The sequence below is a fragment of the Callorhinus ursinus genome, unplaced genomic scaffold, assembly GCF_003265705.2.
Source record: "Callorhinus ursinus isolate GAN/ISIS: 27379988/994484 unplaced genomic scaffold, GSC_fseal_2.0 scaffold96, whole genome shotgun sequence".
NCBI classification, from domain to species: domain Eukaryota; kingdom Metazoa; phylum Chordata; class Mammalia; order Carnivora; family Otariidae; genus Callorhinus; species Callorhinus ursinus.
In genome coordinates, this window is record NW_027397158.1 from 300,671 (window position 1) to 314,015 (window position 13,345).

The following is a 13,345-nucleotide window of genomic DNA, read 5'->3' on the forward strand; positions in this document are numbered from 1 at the left end:
AATGGTGGTTTATTAAAGCCTGGGGACAGAATCCGTGGGCAGGAAGAGCTGCTGCCCTGTGGTCTTGAGGAGTGGCCTGTTACATACTCAGGAGCTGGGGAGGTGAGGACAAAGGGGGTGTCCAGAAGGACTGTCATATGCTAAAGACTCCCAGGATGCTGAAGGCCTGGTTGTTGTCAAGCCAAGGTTGTTTTCCCCTCTAAGGAGGCACGAACATGAAGACAGTTGGGAGTTTCCTGGAGGAATGGTGCATTCCTCCTACCACACGTCCTTGTCAATGGGCTGGTTTAGAAGAAATTTGATTTTATTTCTTCTTTCTTCTATTTTATTTACATTTCCTTCCGCCTCAGCCTCCCTCAATTTTAGGGAGGGGAGGGTGATGTTAGGCCTTCAGGAAACTGAGTATGGGTCTCTGGAAGTTGGGTTATTGATAAGAAAGCTTCTTCCTTGTAAATCACTAGGACATTTGTAAACTGAGGGAGACTCAGGTCTTGCAGGATTGTGATCTCTATAAATTAACTATTTGTTTTTCCTTTAGGGCAGCCAGGATTGCCTGAGCAATGTCACATCTATCCCTAAAGAGGGGTGTGTGTGTAGGGTACCAGCTTCGGCTTCGTCCTCAGTTTGCCTTCTGCTCCCTCATCAAAGTGTAATCTGACGGGATTACATTTCTATAAATATAAAATAATAATCTTGTCTTATTTTCGATTTCCACATGGAAGTGTTCTCTTTTCCCACATGGAGTTTTATTTACAATTTAAAAATATATTTTCTTCCAATTTATAGTGAGTGATTTTAAAATGTAAGCTGATAACACACAATATGTAAAATTTATAATGTCATGACTTATATGTTTAATAGTTTACCCCATTGCCTCATTTGGACATTATAACATTTGCTTATTTGCAAAATAAGCAAAACCTTTTAGTGTTAGCATGACAGACATTGTCGTATTCCAGGAGAGGTCTTCTTGGATTCTGTAGATGTTTCCACAGTTCCTGAATTCAGGGGCATGGTCAGCCCTGGCTTCACTCCCCCTGTGATGCTGGGGCACCTCCACGAGACACTTGTCATCAGCATTCAGATTTATTTTCAAAGGTGGCACAGCATCTGCTAATACAGGTATCCCATAACTCCCCAATTTCCCAGTATTGCGCCCTGCCCAGCGGTGGAGATCTCAGCCTCACCAACCCTTGACAGGACAGTGACTTGGGGGACTTTGGCTTATTGGAAAAGAAAGTTTGAGATTTATAGGAAAAAATGAGTAAAAAAGTATGGAGAATTCACATATACCCACCGCCCATCCCCAATTTCCCCATTATTAGTATATAGCATTACTGTGATACATTTATTATAAGTTGTGAGCCAACGTGGATACATTATTAGTGACTAAAGTCCAGAGTTTGCATGCGGATGCCTCTGGATGTGCACACCATCAGTACTGATGATGAGGGAACAGAAAGCAAGCTGAGGACAAAGCAGAAGCTACCACCCCACAACCCTCACCCCCTACATGGGATACATGTGACATTCTTCAGGCACTCCTGGGGGCCCTAAAGCTAAGGAAAGGAAAAACAGTTAACTTATAGAGATCACAATCCTGCAAGACATGAGTCTCCCTCAGTTTACAAATGTCTTAGCAATCTACAAAAACAAAGCATTTCTATCAATAACCTAGCTTCCAGAAGGAAATGTAGATACAATTAAGTGTCCTTATAACCTGCAGTCCATTGACAGATCCTTAAAGTGGACAGAGTATGATGTTCCTCCAGGAAGCTTCCAACTATCTCACTGTTAATGCCTTACTAGAGGGAGAAGCAACCTTAACTTGACAATGGCACGGCCTCCGGTATCCTGTGAGTCTTCTTCAGCATATGAAAGTTCTTTTGGAAACCTCCCTTTTCCTAACCTCCCCCAACCATAGTATATAATCAGCCGCCCCTCACAACCCCCGGGGCAGCAGCTCTTTCTGCCCACAGGTCCCTGTCCCCGGGCTTTAATAAACCACCATTTTGCACCAAAGACGTCTCAAGAACTCTTTCTTGGTCATTGGTTCCGGACTTCATCCCACTGAACCTCCCCTGTATTCCAAAACCCCATCACTGACAGATGTGCAAGGGCACATCCCCACCCTCGCGGTATCACATGGACTGGCCTCACTGCCCTAAGAACCCTCTGTGCTCTGTCCAACCCTCCTCTCCATGACCTTTGACAACTGCCCATCATTTCACCGTCTCCATAGTTTTGCCTTTTCCAGAACATCACAGAGTTGGGATCATACAGTATGCAGACTTCAGACTGGCTTCTTTCACTTAGTAATATGCACTGAAGCCTCCTCGGGTCTTTGCACGGCTTGATAGCTCATTTTTCTTAACACTGAATAATATGCCATTGTCTGAATAGGCCACAGTATATCCATTCACCTCCTGAGGAACATCTTGGTTGCTTCCAAGTCTTAAAATTATGAGTAAAGCTGCTGTAAACATCCGTGTGCAGGTCTTTGACTGGACGTCATTATTCAGCTCACTCGGGCAAATACCAAGGACTGAGATTCCTGGATCACAGGGTAAGAGTATGTTTCATTCTGTAAGAAACCATCGAACCTGTTTCCCACCGTGGCTGCCGCTCCCCCACCCTCACCAGCAGGCGGTGCTGGTCCCGCTCTGGCCCTTCCAATCACGGGCAGCGGGACCTCATTGTTTTAATTTGCATTTCCCTGATGGCACATGGTGTTGAGTACCTTTTCACACATTTATTTGCCATCTGTACATTTTGGTGAGGTGTCTGTTTAGATATTTTGCCCATTTCTTAATTGGGTTGCTTTCTTATTGAATTATAAACACTCATATTTTAGTTTGAAGAGCTCTTTGTGTATTTTGTTACCAGTTCTTTATCAGATTGTGTTTAGCAGGTTTTCTCTTACTCAGTGGCTTGTCTTCCCATTGTCTTCATCTTTTAGTGCCATTTTGAAAGTTGGGTGTGTGTTAAGGACAGTAAGGAAGGCTAGAACCGCAGACACCATCCAGGAAGACAGGTGCAGGGGAAGGGGTCCCCTCCTGTCTTGCAGACGGTGGTGGAGGGACTGAGAGAAGAGTTCTTATCTCTTGTGTCTCAGCTCTTTCCCTATGGGAGATTCTCTGTGGCTGAAGAATATTTTGTGCTCGAAGGCCTAACATTACAATTTACTTCAAACACTTACCTTTTCGGTTCTTGAGTTACTTCAGCAGTGGCAGTTGCTTAGGGAGAGCCCCGGCGGCAGCCACCTTCTCTCTGCTTGCCCAGGAAGTGAGTGAGCTTGTGGGCTCAGCCTTCAGCTCTGAAGGTTCCCATGGCATTGGATGGAGGCACCTGAACTGTTGAATTCCTACAGATATCTGTGTTTGGGGTTGTTTACAACATTCAGAGCATTTTACTGAGCTGGAGAATGTTGTGTCTTTTCCACCTGGGGACCCCCTAGGCGACCAGTGCATGGACAGCCTGAAGGAAAGCGTGGGTGAAATCCAGCCCTTCGAGAGACAAGCTGGGCACCCCTAGGGTCACATGGAAGGGGAGGCTTCAGAAGGGAAGATGGGGGCCTTCCTGGCCTGCACTCCCAGCACCAAAGGCCAACGCTAGGGTGGGGACTGGAGCCTGGGGGCGATGGTGGTGCAGACGGACGGCAGCCAAGGGGGCTCGGGGGCTGCATCCAGGGAGGGGCTTGACCCAGGGTCCCACCATGGACTGCCAACCGATGCTCAGGAGGGTGAGTGTGGCCAATTCCGCTCCCTTCGATGGGATGGAGGTTTGAGATCAATACTGATGGACTGTAGGAAGGAAATGGCTGGAAGCATGCTGACTCCGGCACATCTGAGTGTGAAGCAAAGGGCACATGTGGGTGACTTAGGACTCTTTATGGCAGTTCTCAGACCCCCCCTTCCCCTTGTGTGCCATGGGGCCTCCCCAGCTCTTCCTCCCAGTGGCCTCTTGACGCCCTGTTGCCTCCCCCAGACACCTCCCGACCGGCAGGTCCCTCCGCACAGACATTCCCCACCGCATCCCTCTCCTGCGCGCATCTTTAGTGGTCTCGCGTCTGCCTCCCCAGCTAGACACACAGCAGGCTGAGTTTTTGCTCACGCTCCATGGTTTCGGCAGCCTGTGTGCAGTCATGAGAGTCCAGAGCAAATTCTGAGTGGGTTCCCAGTTCTCTGCCTCAAAGAAAAAACACACACCTAATGTCACATGCTGCAACTTGACATTTACTGGGCGCTTACTCCAACAGCCAATGCTTCATTTTTAGATAACTTAGGGTCACACTTGGAGAATACATTAATGATACCAATGACCCCACAATCCTTTCTCAGAGATCTTTCTTCACCCAGGGTGGCATCTGAGGGCGTTGCTTTAGTGTTTCTTTCTGGCCATCCCCAGAATGTTCCTTGCTTTAGAAAAACAATAAACCAAATATATGTTAGAGTGTGCAGTGGGCACATTAATTATGCATTATTGTTTTACTAAAGACTCGCCCATTTTTAAAATTTAAATGATCCCAAACAAAGCTCTGAACAATGAAATAAGCACCCGGGCTCTACAGAGTGTTTTAGATGCTGTGGACGTGGCTCCTGCAGGCTGGTCTCAGACCCTCTGTTGGATGTTCCTGTTCCACCCAATCCTGGAAACGTTGGGAGGGGCTGCTGAAACTGGTGTTCCAAGGTTGAAGGCAGCGTCAAGAACCTTCTGGATGTTAAAGAACCTGATAGCAAAGCTCCACAGAAACCACAAAGGGCTTTTGATCAATTCCTAGTGGGAGGTCGGTGTTCAGAGAAGGGAGAGACCCCAAGCCGCTCAGAAGGGCAGACTTCGTTCACCTGCTCAGTTTAGGGAGCAGGGGACTTCCGCAGCCTCCTCTCTGCAGACCCAGGCCTCTCCCTTCCTGCAGAACCGGGGTGGGCCCCAGTTTGTCTTACTGACACTCTCTTAAGTAACACTTCACTTTTGCAATAGGCATTTGCAACTCAATCAGTCTAGAAACACATTTTTAAGAAAAGTCTCTCCACAAACACTAAAAATTGCTTTCAGTCATTATATAAATATCTCATCCACTCAAGACATAACTCCTCGGCATTTAAGTAAAAATGATAAACTGGGGACACCTGGGTGGCTCAGTCGGTTAAGCGTTTGCCTTCGGCTCAGGTCATGATCCCAGGGTCCTGGGATCAAGTCCAACATCGGTCTCCCTGCTCAGCGGGGAGTCTGCTTCTCCCTCTGCCGCTCCCCCTGCTTGTGCTCGCTCTCTCTCTCTGTCAAATAAATAAATAAAATCTTTAAAAATAAAAAAATTTAAATGATTAAAATAAAAATATTTGGTCTTACAACCCTATTCCTTTGTAACTCTATTTGAATTATGTAACAAGCAGCCACAATAAAATAAAAATATTACTTATTTCTGTTAACTAGAGAAGCAAGAACGTTCAGTGTTTTTGACAGTTTTTCAAGTAGGAAAAAGTACAACATTCTACTATTTACATTGGAGTAAGCGCCCAGTAAAAAGCACAACATTATACTATTTTATTACTTATTTCTGTTAACTAGAGAAGCAAGAACATTCAGTGTTTTTGACAGTTTTTCAAGTAGGAAAAATTACAACATTCTATTTGTATTTAAAAGTACAACACACTACTATTGTCACTTTTCAGTGCTCTAGACACAGATGCTGTCTGTAGGTTTTACTTTCTCTCGTGAGTTAAATCAACATTTTACAATAGTTTGGGTTGAAAAAATATTAACAACTTGCATCTCTAGAGCTTTAAATTCCAAAATTCTGATCAATCCAGCGCATGGTATTAGCAAAGCAACTAACTTTGCTAATTTTGATTTAAATGTTACAGGTTGGCAGGAGAAATTATAACAATACAAAATTTACTTTAGGTATTCATTTGTTCTAAGGGACTTTGAGTCTCTCAGAAAGTAAAATTAAACACTGCACAAACTTCAGCCCCCAGAGGCAGACGACCACAGCCACCAGGGGGTTTTGCCACCCTCGGGTCTCGCGGAGGATGGTTGGCAGGCAGTGGAGTCCCTGCATGGACCGCCAGCCCTTCTGGACAGACGTCACACTGAGCCTGCGTGAGCTCTTCAAATGCCTGAACTTGGAAATGCATGCTTTGTATCTGAGTGTAGAATTCTCAAGTATTTATTGTCAATTCAATTTTCCTATGATAGGAAACATGTTCCTCTGAATGATCTCTTTCTTTAATTGTTTGATGAGTCCAAGATTTAAATACTGCAAATGTCTGCTACTGGCATTTTTCTTAGCTGAACATCATGAAGCTTCATAATTTCAACAGTGAAGCTTCTAATTTTTTAAAAATCCTTTAATACCTGACTACAATTAACACAATCATAGATTTTCTTTTGTAACAATAACTAAACTTTAAAGAAAAACAGCAATCACCTGTGTCACATCCCATCCTGGGGACTGAGGCACGGGCAGGGGCCCCACTTTCCTTCCCAGGGGAAGGGGTGTCCAGTGCAGGAGGTCTGCTCCGGACTCTCAGTCCTGCAGTGAGGTTTCAGGTACGTCCACAGGTAGTTTATATGCGATTGCATTTTACATTACTTGTGATAAGGAAAAATAAGGTAATACCAACCCGTCTTCCCTTCCCCAAAGAGATGAGGTAGTTTTTTCTTTGAGATGTCCTTCGTAATATTAGGAAAACATCTTTTCTGGAACTCATGTAGTTGATTCAAATGAACTTGTCAATCTCTGATTTGCTTTGGGAATGTAAGGAAATAGGTTTCTCCTCCCTTCTCCCATGGCACGTTGTAAGCATTTAATAAATGTCAGCAGATTCCTGAGACCAGAGATCAGCAGAAGCATGTGGGGTGACCTTCCTCAGGGGTGTTTTTGTCAAGACTTTGCCTTGGACTGGAGGGCTCCAAAATCCATCTTCCATCTCAATGTCTGTGAGTCTATGAAAGATAGAAAGTCAGCACAAGTGAATGAGTGAGTGTGTGTGCGTGTGCCCACTGAACATGTGTGTGTGGATGTGTGTGTGTGAATGTGGGTGAGTGTGCATGTGTATGGATGTGTGTGCACACGTGTGAATGCATGCATGTGAGTGTGGGTGCTTGCCTAAGTGTGGACGTGTGCCTGTGTGCGTGAATGACCTGAGATGTTTTCTCACATTGTAGGAGAAGTAAGATTGATTGCCCAGGTGTGGTCCAGGTGTGGTCCAGGTGTGGTCCAGGTGTTGCCCATGGAATGATGTGTGCAGAGTCCTCCTGTGTAAAGATAGACTGCGTTTTACAAAATGCACTGAGAAGTCAACCAGTGTCCCCACAGAATGTCCACTGATTGATCTGCTTTCCTTGGTGGGAAAGGCCAGCATGAGGGCCCCTCAGAGAGCCAGAGGGCCAGTCCCTGGGCTTTTCTCTCCATTGTTGCTCATTCCCTGGGGGCTTAGGGAAGAACTCAAATCTTTCCACATCTGCACAGATCACTGTGTTTCACTAACAGTAATTTCAGTCATCAGGGAATGTAATGGAATGACAAAGCCATTTGCTGTTCAGAAGCAAGAATTAAGTGCATCCAAATTTTAGACAGAAGATGCTGAGATAAACATTGAGAGGGGTGTGTTGCTGAGTGAGAAAATAAAAAGGTGAGTTTGTGGTGATGCTCCTCCAACAGGGAGCCTCCGCACACACACCTGCCCCTGCCAGACTTGCGTGGGCAGGCAGCCTGCAGCCTCAGAGTCCCACTTTGGGCAGCCTCTGTCTACAGCCAGTGGCCCCTGCCAGCCCCGAGCCGGCTATCTGTGGACTTTCTGCTGTGCCAGGTGCTGATGCCTAGCCGATGTGGGACCAGCAGCAGTTAAAAACACACTGGCAGCCCTGCGAGTGGTGATTCTGGTGTCTGGAGAGCAGAACATGAACGTGCACCACCCTCAGGCCTCCGAGTATCCTGGCGCACCCCTGAGGAGGGGGCTCTCTGCCACCTGGACCTTAGGGAAGGGCCTCTGGACACCAGGGGGAATCTCTGCCATGAGCGCCTTGGACCCTGGGATGGCCTTCAGGTGGGTCCTGGGCAGGGACTGGTGACGGGTGGCACTGTCCAAGGCTGCAGTGCATCCTGGGCTGGCGGGATCCACCTTGTCTCCTGGCAATGCCCCGGGGCCGCTGCGGGTGTAGACTGCGGCTCCACTCCAGGCCCGGGGCCGCTGCAGGTGTAGACTGAGGCTCTGCTCCAGGCCCGGGGCCGCTGCGGGTGTAGACTGTGGCTCCACTCCAGGCCCTCTGGTCCTGGTTCTGCAAGGGCTGTGCCTGTGGACAGAGATGCTTTAGTCTACAGAGCAGGGGCATGCTTCATACTGAAGACGTTCACCCCCTTTTGTGACCCTCTGGGCCTCATGTGCAAAATCCCACCTTGTCCCAAAACGTACCAGTGATCAAATGTCTAGTCGGTTTTCATTTTAAGGTGTGCATGATCTGATCCTTTTTAACCTTGTTTTCTGAATCATCTCCACATGAAAAACCTAATATAAGGGTTTTGTGGGATGAGGACTTTGTGGTCCTATCACTGGCACGGGTTGGCGGGTGTGTTGTGGGCTGGCATCTTCCCCCGCCCTTGACACTGGGGGCTGAGCCTCACGATGCCCCTCCTCAAGGTCCAGTCTCCTCACCTGCCAAACCTAACTAAGTCTGTTATTGGTGCATCCCAGGTCTAGTCTGTAAGATGCCTGCACCGCCGGACGTCATTAACCATGTTTAATGTTCTGCTCAGGAAAAGTTCATGTCCCTGGAGGAAGCCACTGGACTCACAACTTTTCTCAGACACGGACCCCTGAGCCTTCGCTCCCACTCCCATACCCTTTCCTCCCCCCTGTGTTGTTCTCACCGAGGTCTGGATAGGAGCACACTCCCAGGGGATAGAGCTCATCTAAAGACGTGGAGTTTAGCGAGTAAACCCATCTGATTCATATAACTGGCATAATCTTACACACCCACCATGGAAATAAGAAATCGTTCTTCTCCCCACCCCCCATTATTGTGCAGGGTTGCCACCCCCAAGCCTCTGATACCATAACTGGGATTTAGGGGGTGAAAATGCTCCAGTTCAAAACAATACTTTGTATATAATCAGAAAACAACGCTCTTCTCCTAGAAACAGGCAGCTGAGGGTTACGATGCTGCCTGCATTTCTCCGTTCTACCTCTTTTGAGCTGACACAGTTTCACTGGATGTGGCTCCTCCCATCAGGACCAGCAGCAAAGGCAGGACTTGAGAGAGGGCAGCCTCCCTCCTCTGCAGGAGAAGGGTTGGGGTTTGTTGGTGAGGGGAGCCAGCGGGAGGGAGCCTCGGTGTAGAAGCAAAAGCCAGCAGGGGCCAGTCTGTGGCACCTGACTCCCACCTGTCATTATGAGGGGTCCCTGCAGGTGGAGGCAACAGCCCCTGGGAGTCCAGGCTCAGAAGGGGGGTCAGGAAAGGTGGATGCAGGCCAGAGAGAGGCAGGGCTGAGGGGGGGAGAGAGGGAGGGAGGGAGGGAGGGAGAGAGAAAGGAAGAAGGAGGGAGAGAGAGGGAGGGAGGGAGAGAGAGGGAGGGAGGGAGAGGGAGGGGGGGGGGGGAGGCGGGAGGGGGAGGAGCAGCTCTGGAAGCGGAGGCCAGCGCCCGCCCGCTCGCTTGCACTGAGCAGCCGGCCGCCTGCAGGCTGGAGCTCCAGGCTCTGGAGCAGGACTAGGAACATGGGGTCGGTCCCTGGAGCTGTCCTCGGGGCGCTCGTCCTTCTGTCTCTGCAGAGCTGGGGTTCGGCCACAGCAGGAGACACAGGTGAGCAGGGCGATGATTTACAACTTGCATGGGGCTCTCCCAAAACTTTAAACAGTGTTGTTTCTATTTGATTGTTAATATTTAGAGCTGGGATGGCAGCACACGTGTCTGGAAATGACCCATCTTGAAGAAATCAGACAAGAACCTGCCGAAGGGCACATTTCTCCTCGTTTCTTTTCCTCTGGTCTGGTCCGTGTTGTGCAGGGTGTGTTTTTGTGGTTTTGTCCAAAAGCAGCACTGCTGTTTCTCCGTCTTTGAATACATGAGGAGGGCTCAAGTTCAGTGTGAAAGGGGCATCTCGGGGACACACGGCAGCTGGTGTCTCCCAGATGGCACTTGGCACTTCGGAGATTAGGTCTGACGGGGAAGTGACAGGCGGGCTCCCTGGTTGTAGCAGTTCACACAGGTCTGTGGGGTCAGCGGCCCCTAGGGGCAGGGAGCCCCTGGGGCAGCCCCAATGCCCTCCTGCTCTGGGGGCCAACCTAGGGGTGCCCGCCTCTGAGAGAGCCTCACGCAGCTGCCCTGGAAAGCCCTCTGTTCTCACAGAAAGACTTCTTTCATTTACAGGAAGAAATAAATAACCCTCCTGTGCTCCCCACAAAATGAGGATTACTATTTAAGTATCGGGTTCTGACACTATTTCCTTCTATGTCGTTCAGGATCCTGTTCTGTAGGTTCAGAGACCCAAGTCCTTATTCCTGGACTAGTTCTGTGGGTCTAACCCAAAGGCATGGTCCAAAATAATCCAGAAGAACCCAATTTGCCTACCCATGCTACATCCAAAAAGTTTTTGAGTTGTACTTGGCTGAAAATCTCTGTCAGGGAAACTTGTCCCCTCCTGACAAATGCTGAGCCCCTGTGAAGACAGAGCACCTGAGCCCCTCTCCCAGGCTGGGGGCTTCTTCCTTCCCTGCTCCTGTGGCCCCAGCCTCCTCCAGGCTCTGGGGTTGGGGTCAGGAGGGTGGTGGCACCCTGGGGAATTTACACAGGGTGTGAGGCGAGGCCCCGGACAGGACAGGGGGCAGCACCCCAGACCGTCCCTGCATGCTGGGGCTGCTGCAACACAGGGGTCCCTCTCCTCTCCTGGGGGCCTGGGCACCCGGGCTGCTGGGCTCCCTCGGAGCCGCTGGGTCTGTCAGCGCAACTGGGGCTGTTTGGACCCCTTCTGCAGGTGCCGCACCATTGCCGAGGCTTCATCGGATCTGTGTTTTCTGGGAACTGCATGATTTGCTGACACGGAACGTCAGCACACACAGCAGAAACGTGCAAGCCGGGCAGTGGCATGGGCACTTTTCTCAAAAACAGAACCTGAAAGAACTACTTTCAGAAAGGCTAGGAAGGTAACTCAGCAAAGACGGCGGCCTGATTATAGCCACCGGAGCGAGGCGCTCTTAGCCCTCTGCAGGAGGCTCTGAAAGTTGCAGTAAACACAGCACAAAAGCAGGTCTTTATTGTGCATTTGTTCTCCTACCTGCTACCTGAAATCTAGGGGAAGTTGTCAGGTGCCAGAAGGGAGGGTGGTTCGTTTCAAAGTGGGCTGTGTCAGCTTGGATTCCTGCTTACATTTCAGTATTTACAACTAAGGGACCAGTTCCTATGTTTATCTGTCTTGTATTGACAAAATGTGCAGTCTCTTTATTAAAGAATCAAATTTCAAAACACCTACGAAATTAAATTGTTAGGAACATTTCAGATGCAAAAGTTAGAGTCTTTATTTCAAAACTATGGTTTTTGTTCTTCACGAATTACAATGAAATCCATTGACTTTATATGACCAAAGTTTATCTTTTTTAGAAACTAGGAACTTGCATGTGGTACTTTCTCGCTAATTGGATTCTGAGAGTATTGTTTTTAGTGGAAGAAGTATTGATAAAGTGGCTGCATTATGTTTCAACTGGCATAAATAACTCTGAAGTCACTAGAGATGAGAATTCTGTTTGCTGGCAAAGATGAACTTCACCACATGAATAAGATTTGTGCAAAAGCTTTCAGAGGGCCCTTTTTTTTTCCTTTTGAGAAATAGCTTGAACTATTCATATAATTTTTGCAGACAAGACTTTGACTCAACATAAATTAAGCAATCCTGGAGAACAACAATGAGCAGAACTAAAGTCTCCCCCCAGGACCCAGGAACGTCCCTTTATGCGCTGCACATAAGCGTGTGGTGGGGGCAGGGGTGCACTGGTTCTGCTCGCCCTGCCAGCATGGGGTCAGGCGTGATGCCTTCCAGACCTTGGGCCTCGAGCTTGAGCCCGCGGGTCTCCCTGCAGGGGTGAACTTCCAGTCAGAGGGTCCCACGTGGGTGAAAACAGAGACTGCTTGTCTAGTGCTATTTCGAGGATGAGTACTCTCTTTTTTCCCACTTCTCTGGGGTGGAGTCTCCCCACCGAGCACCTCTACTCCCAGGGACCGAGTGGAGGAGGGTGTACCCCGCATGTGCCTGGACTGCGGCTGGGGTTCCCTGTGCACTCCCACCAGGGCCTTGCAGACAGAGAGCTAATGTGAGGCGAGCATCTTCCTGACCCCCGGGGGCACCACTCATTCTGGGCTCCAGTGGCCGGGTGGGGACGTCATAAACATTGAGTGCACCTGAGACCAAAGAATGTGTTGGTGCTGCTCGTTCCATCCCTGCACGGGCTTCTTTTCTGCCTGCCAAGATCCCCTATTTTATCTCCATTCTGCATCTCCTTTCTTCTGCAGAACACCAAGCTCCCAACATCAGTGCACTCACTTTTACATCCACGATGTCCAAAAACTAGTGTCCAAATGCAGCTGTCCACTGCAGAAAACAGACCTGCATCGGGAATCTCAGACATGTCTGCAGTCCCCAGGACACCGTGGCCAAGTGCCACTGGGCTCACCTGACGGGGTGGTTATGGCATTTATTGAAATTTTCACCCACTTTCACTAGTTTCTAGTTTATACTTTCTGTGTTTCTTTTTGCAAACATTAACAACTTCATGTTTGGTTTTTTTTCTCCCTTCCTATACACAGTACTACACATGTTCCTTTGTTCTTTGGGGTGAACAATGCATCCCTTCAGAGATGCATATATTCTATACCTTCCCTCTCTCTGATAGATATAGATAGATCAATCTTCTGTGTACACATATTAATATGGTTTCCAGTATTTTGCAACTAAAGTAATGATGTAATGAATAACATTGAGCAACTGTGTTTTTATTTTTTTGCCTTTTTATTGTTATGTTAATCACCATACATTACATCATTAGTTTTGATGTAGTGTTCCATGATTCATTGTTTGCGTATAACACCCAGTGCTCCACGCAGAACGTGCCTCTTTAACACCCATCACCAGGCTAACCCATCCCCCTACCCCCCTCCCCTCTAGAACCCTCAGTTTCTCAGAGTCCATAGTTTCTCATGGTTCCTCTCCCCCTCCGATTTCACCCCTTCATTCTTACCCCCCTGCTATCTTCTTTTTTTTTTAACGTATAATGTATTATTTGCTTCGGAAGTACAGATCTGTGATTCAACAGTCCTGCACAATTCACAGCGCTCACCATAGCACATACCCTCCCC

General features: G+C 48.3%; 1 protein-coding gene across 2 annotated transcripts in view; it reads left to right on the top strand.

Annotated features, from left to right (window-relative positions):
• Positions 1-9,677: 9,677 nt before the first annotated feature.
• Positions 9,678-13,345, top strand: part of LOC112836267 (contactin-associated protein-like 4) — a 164,518-nt gene continuing 160,850 nt past the window's right edge. For both annotated transcript variants that reach the window (XM_073888824.1, XM_073888823.1), the window contains exon 1: positions 9,678-9,802. In XM_073888824.1, the coding sequence (XP_073744925.1) occupies positions 9,718-9,802 (85 nt within the window). In that variant the 5' untranslated portion in view covers positions 9,678-9,717. The remainder of the gene's footprint in view (positions 9,803-13,345) is intronic.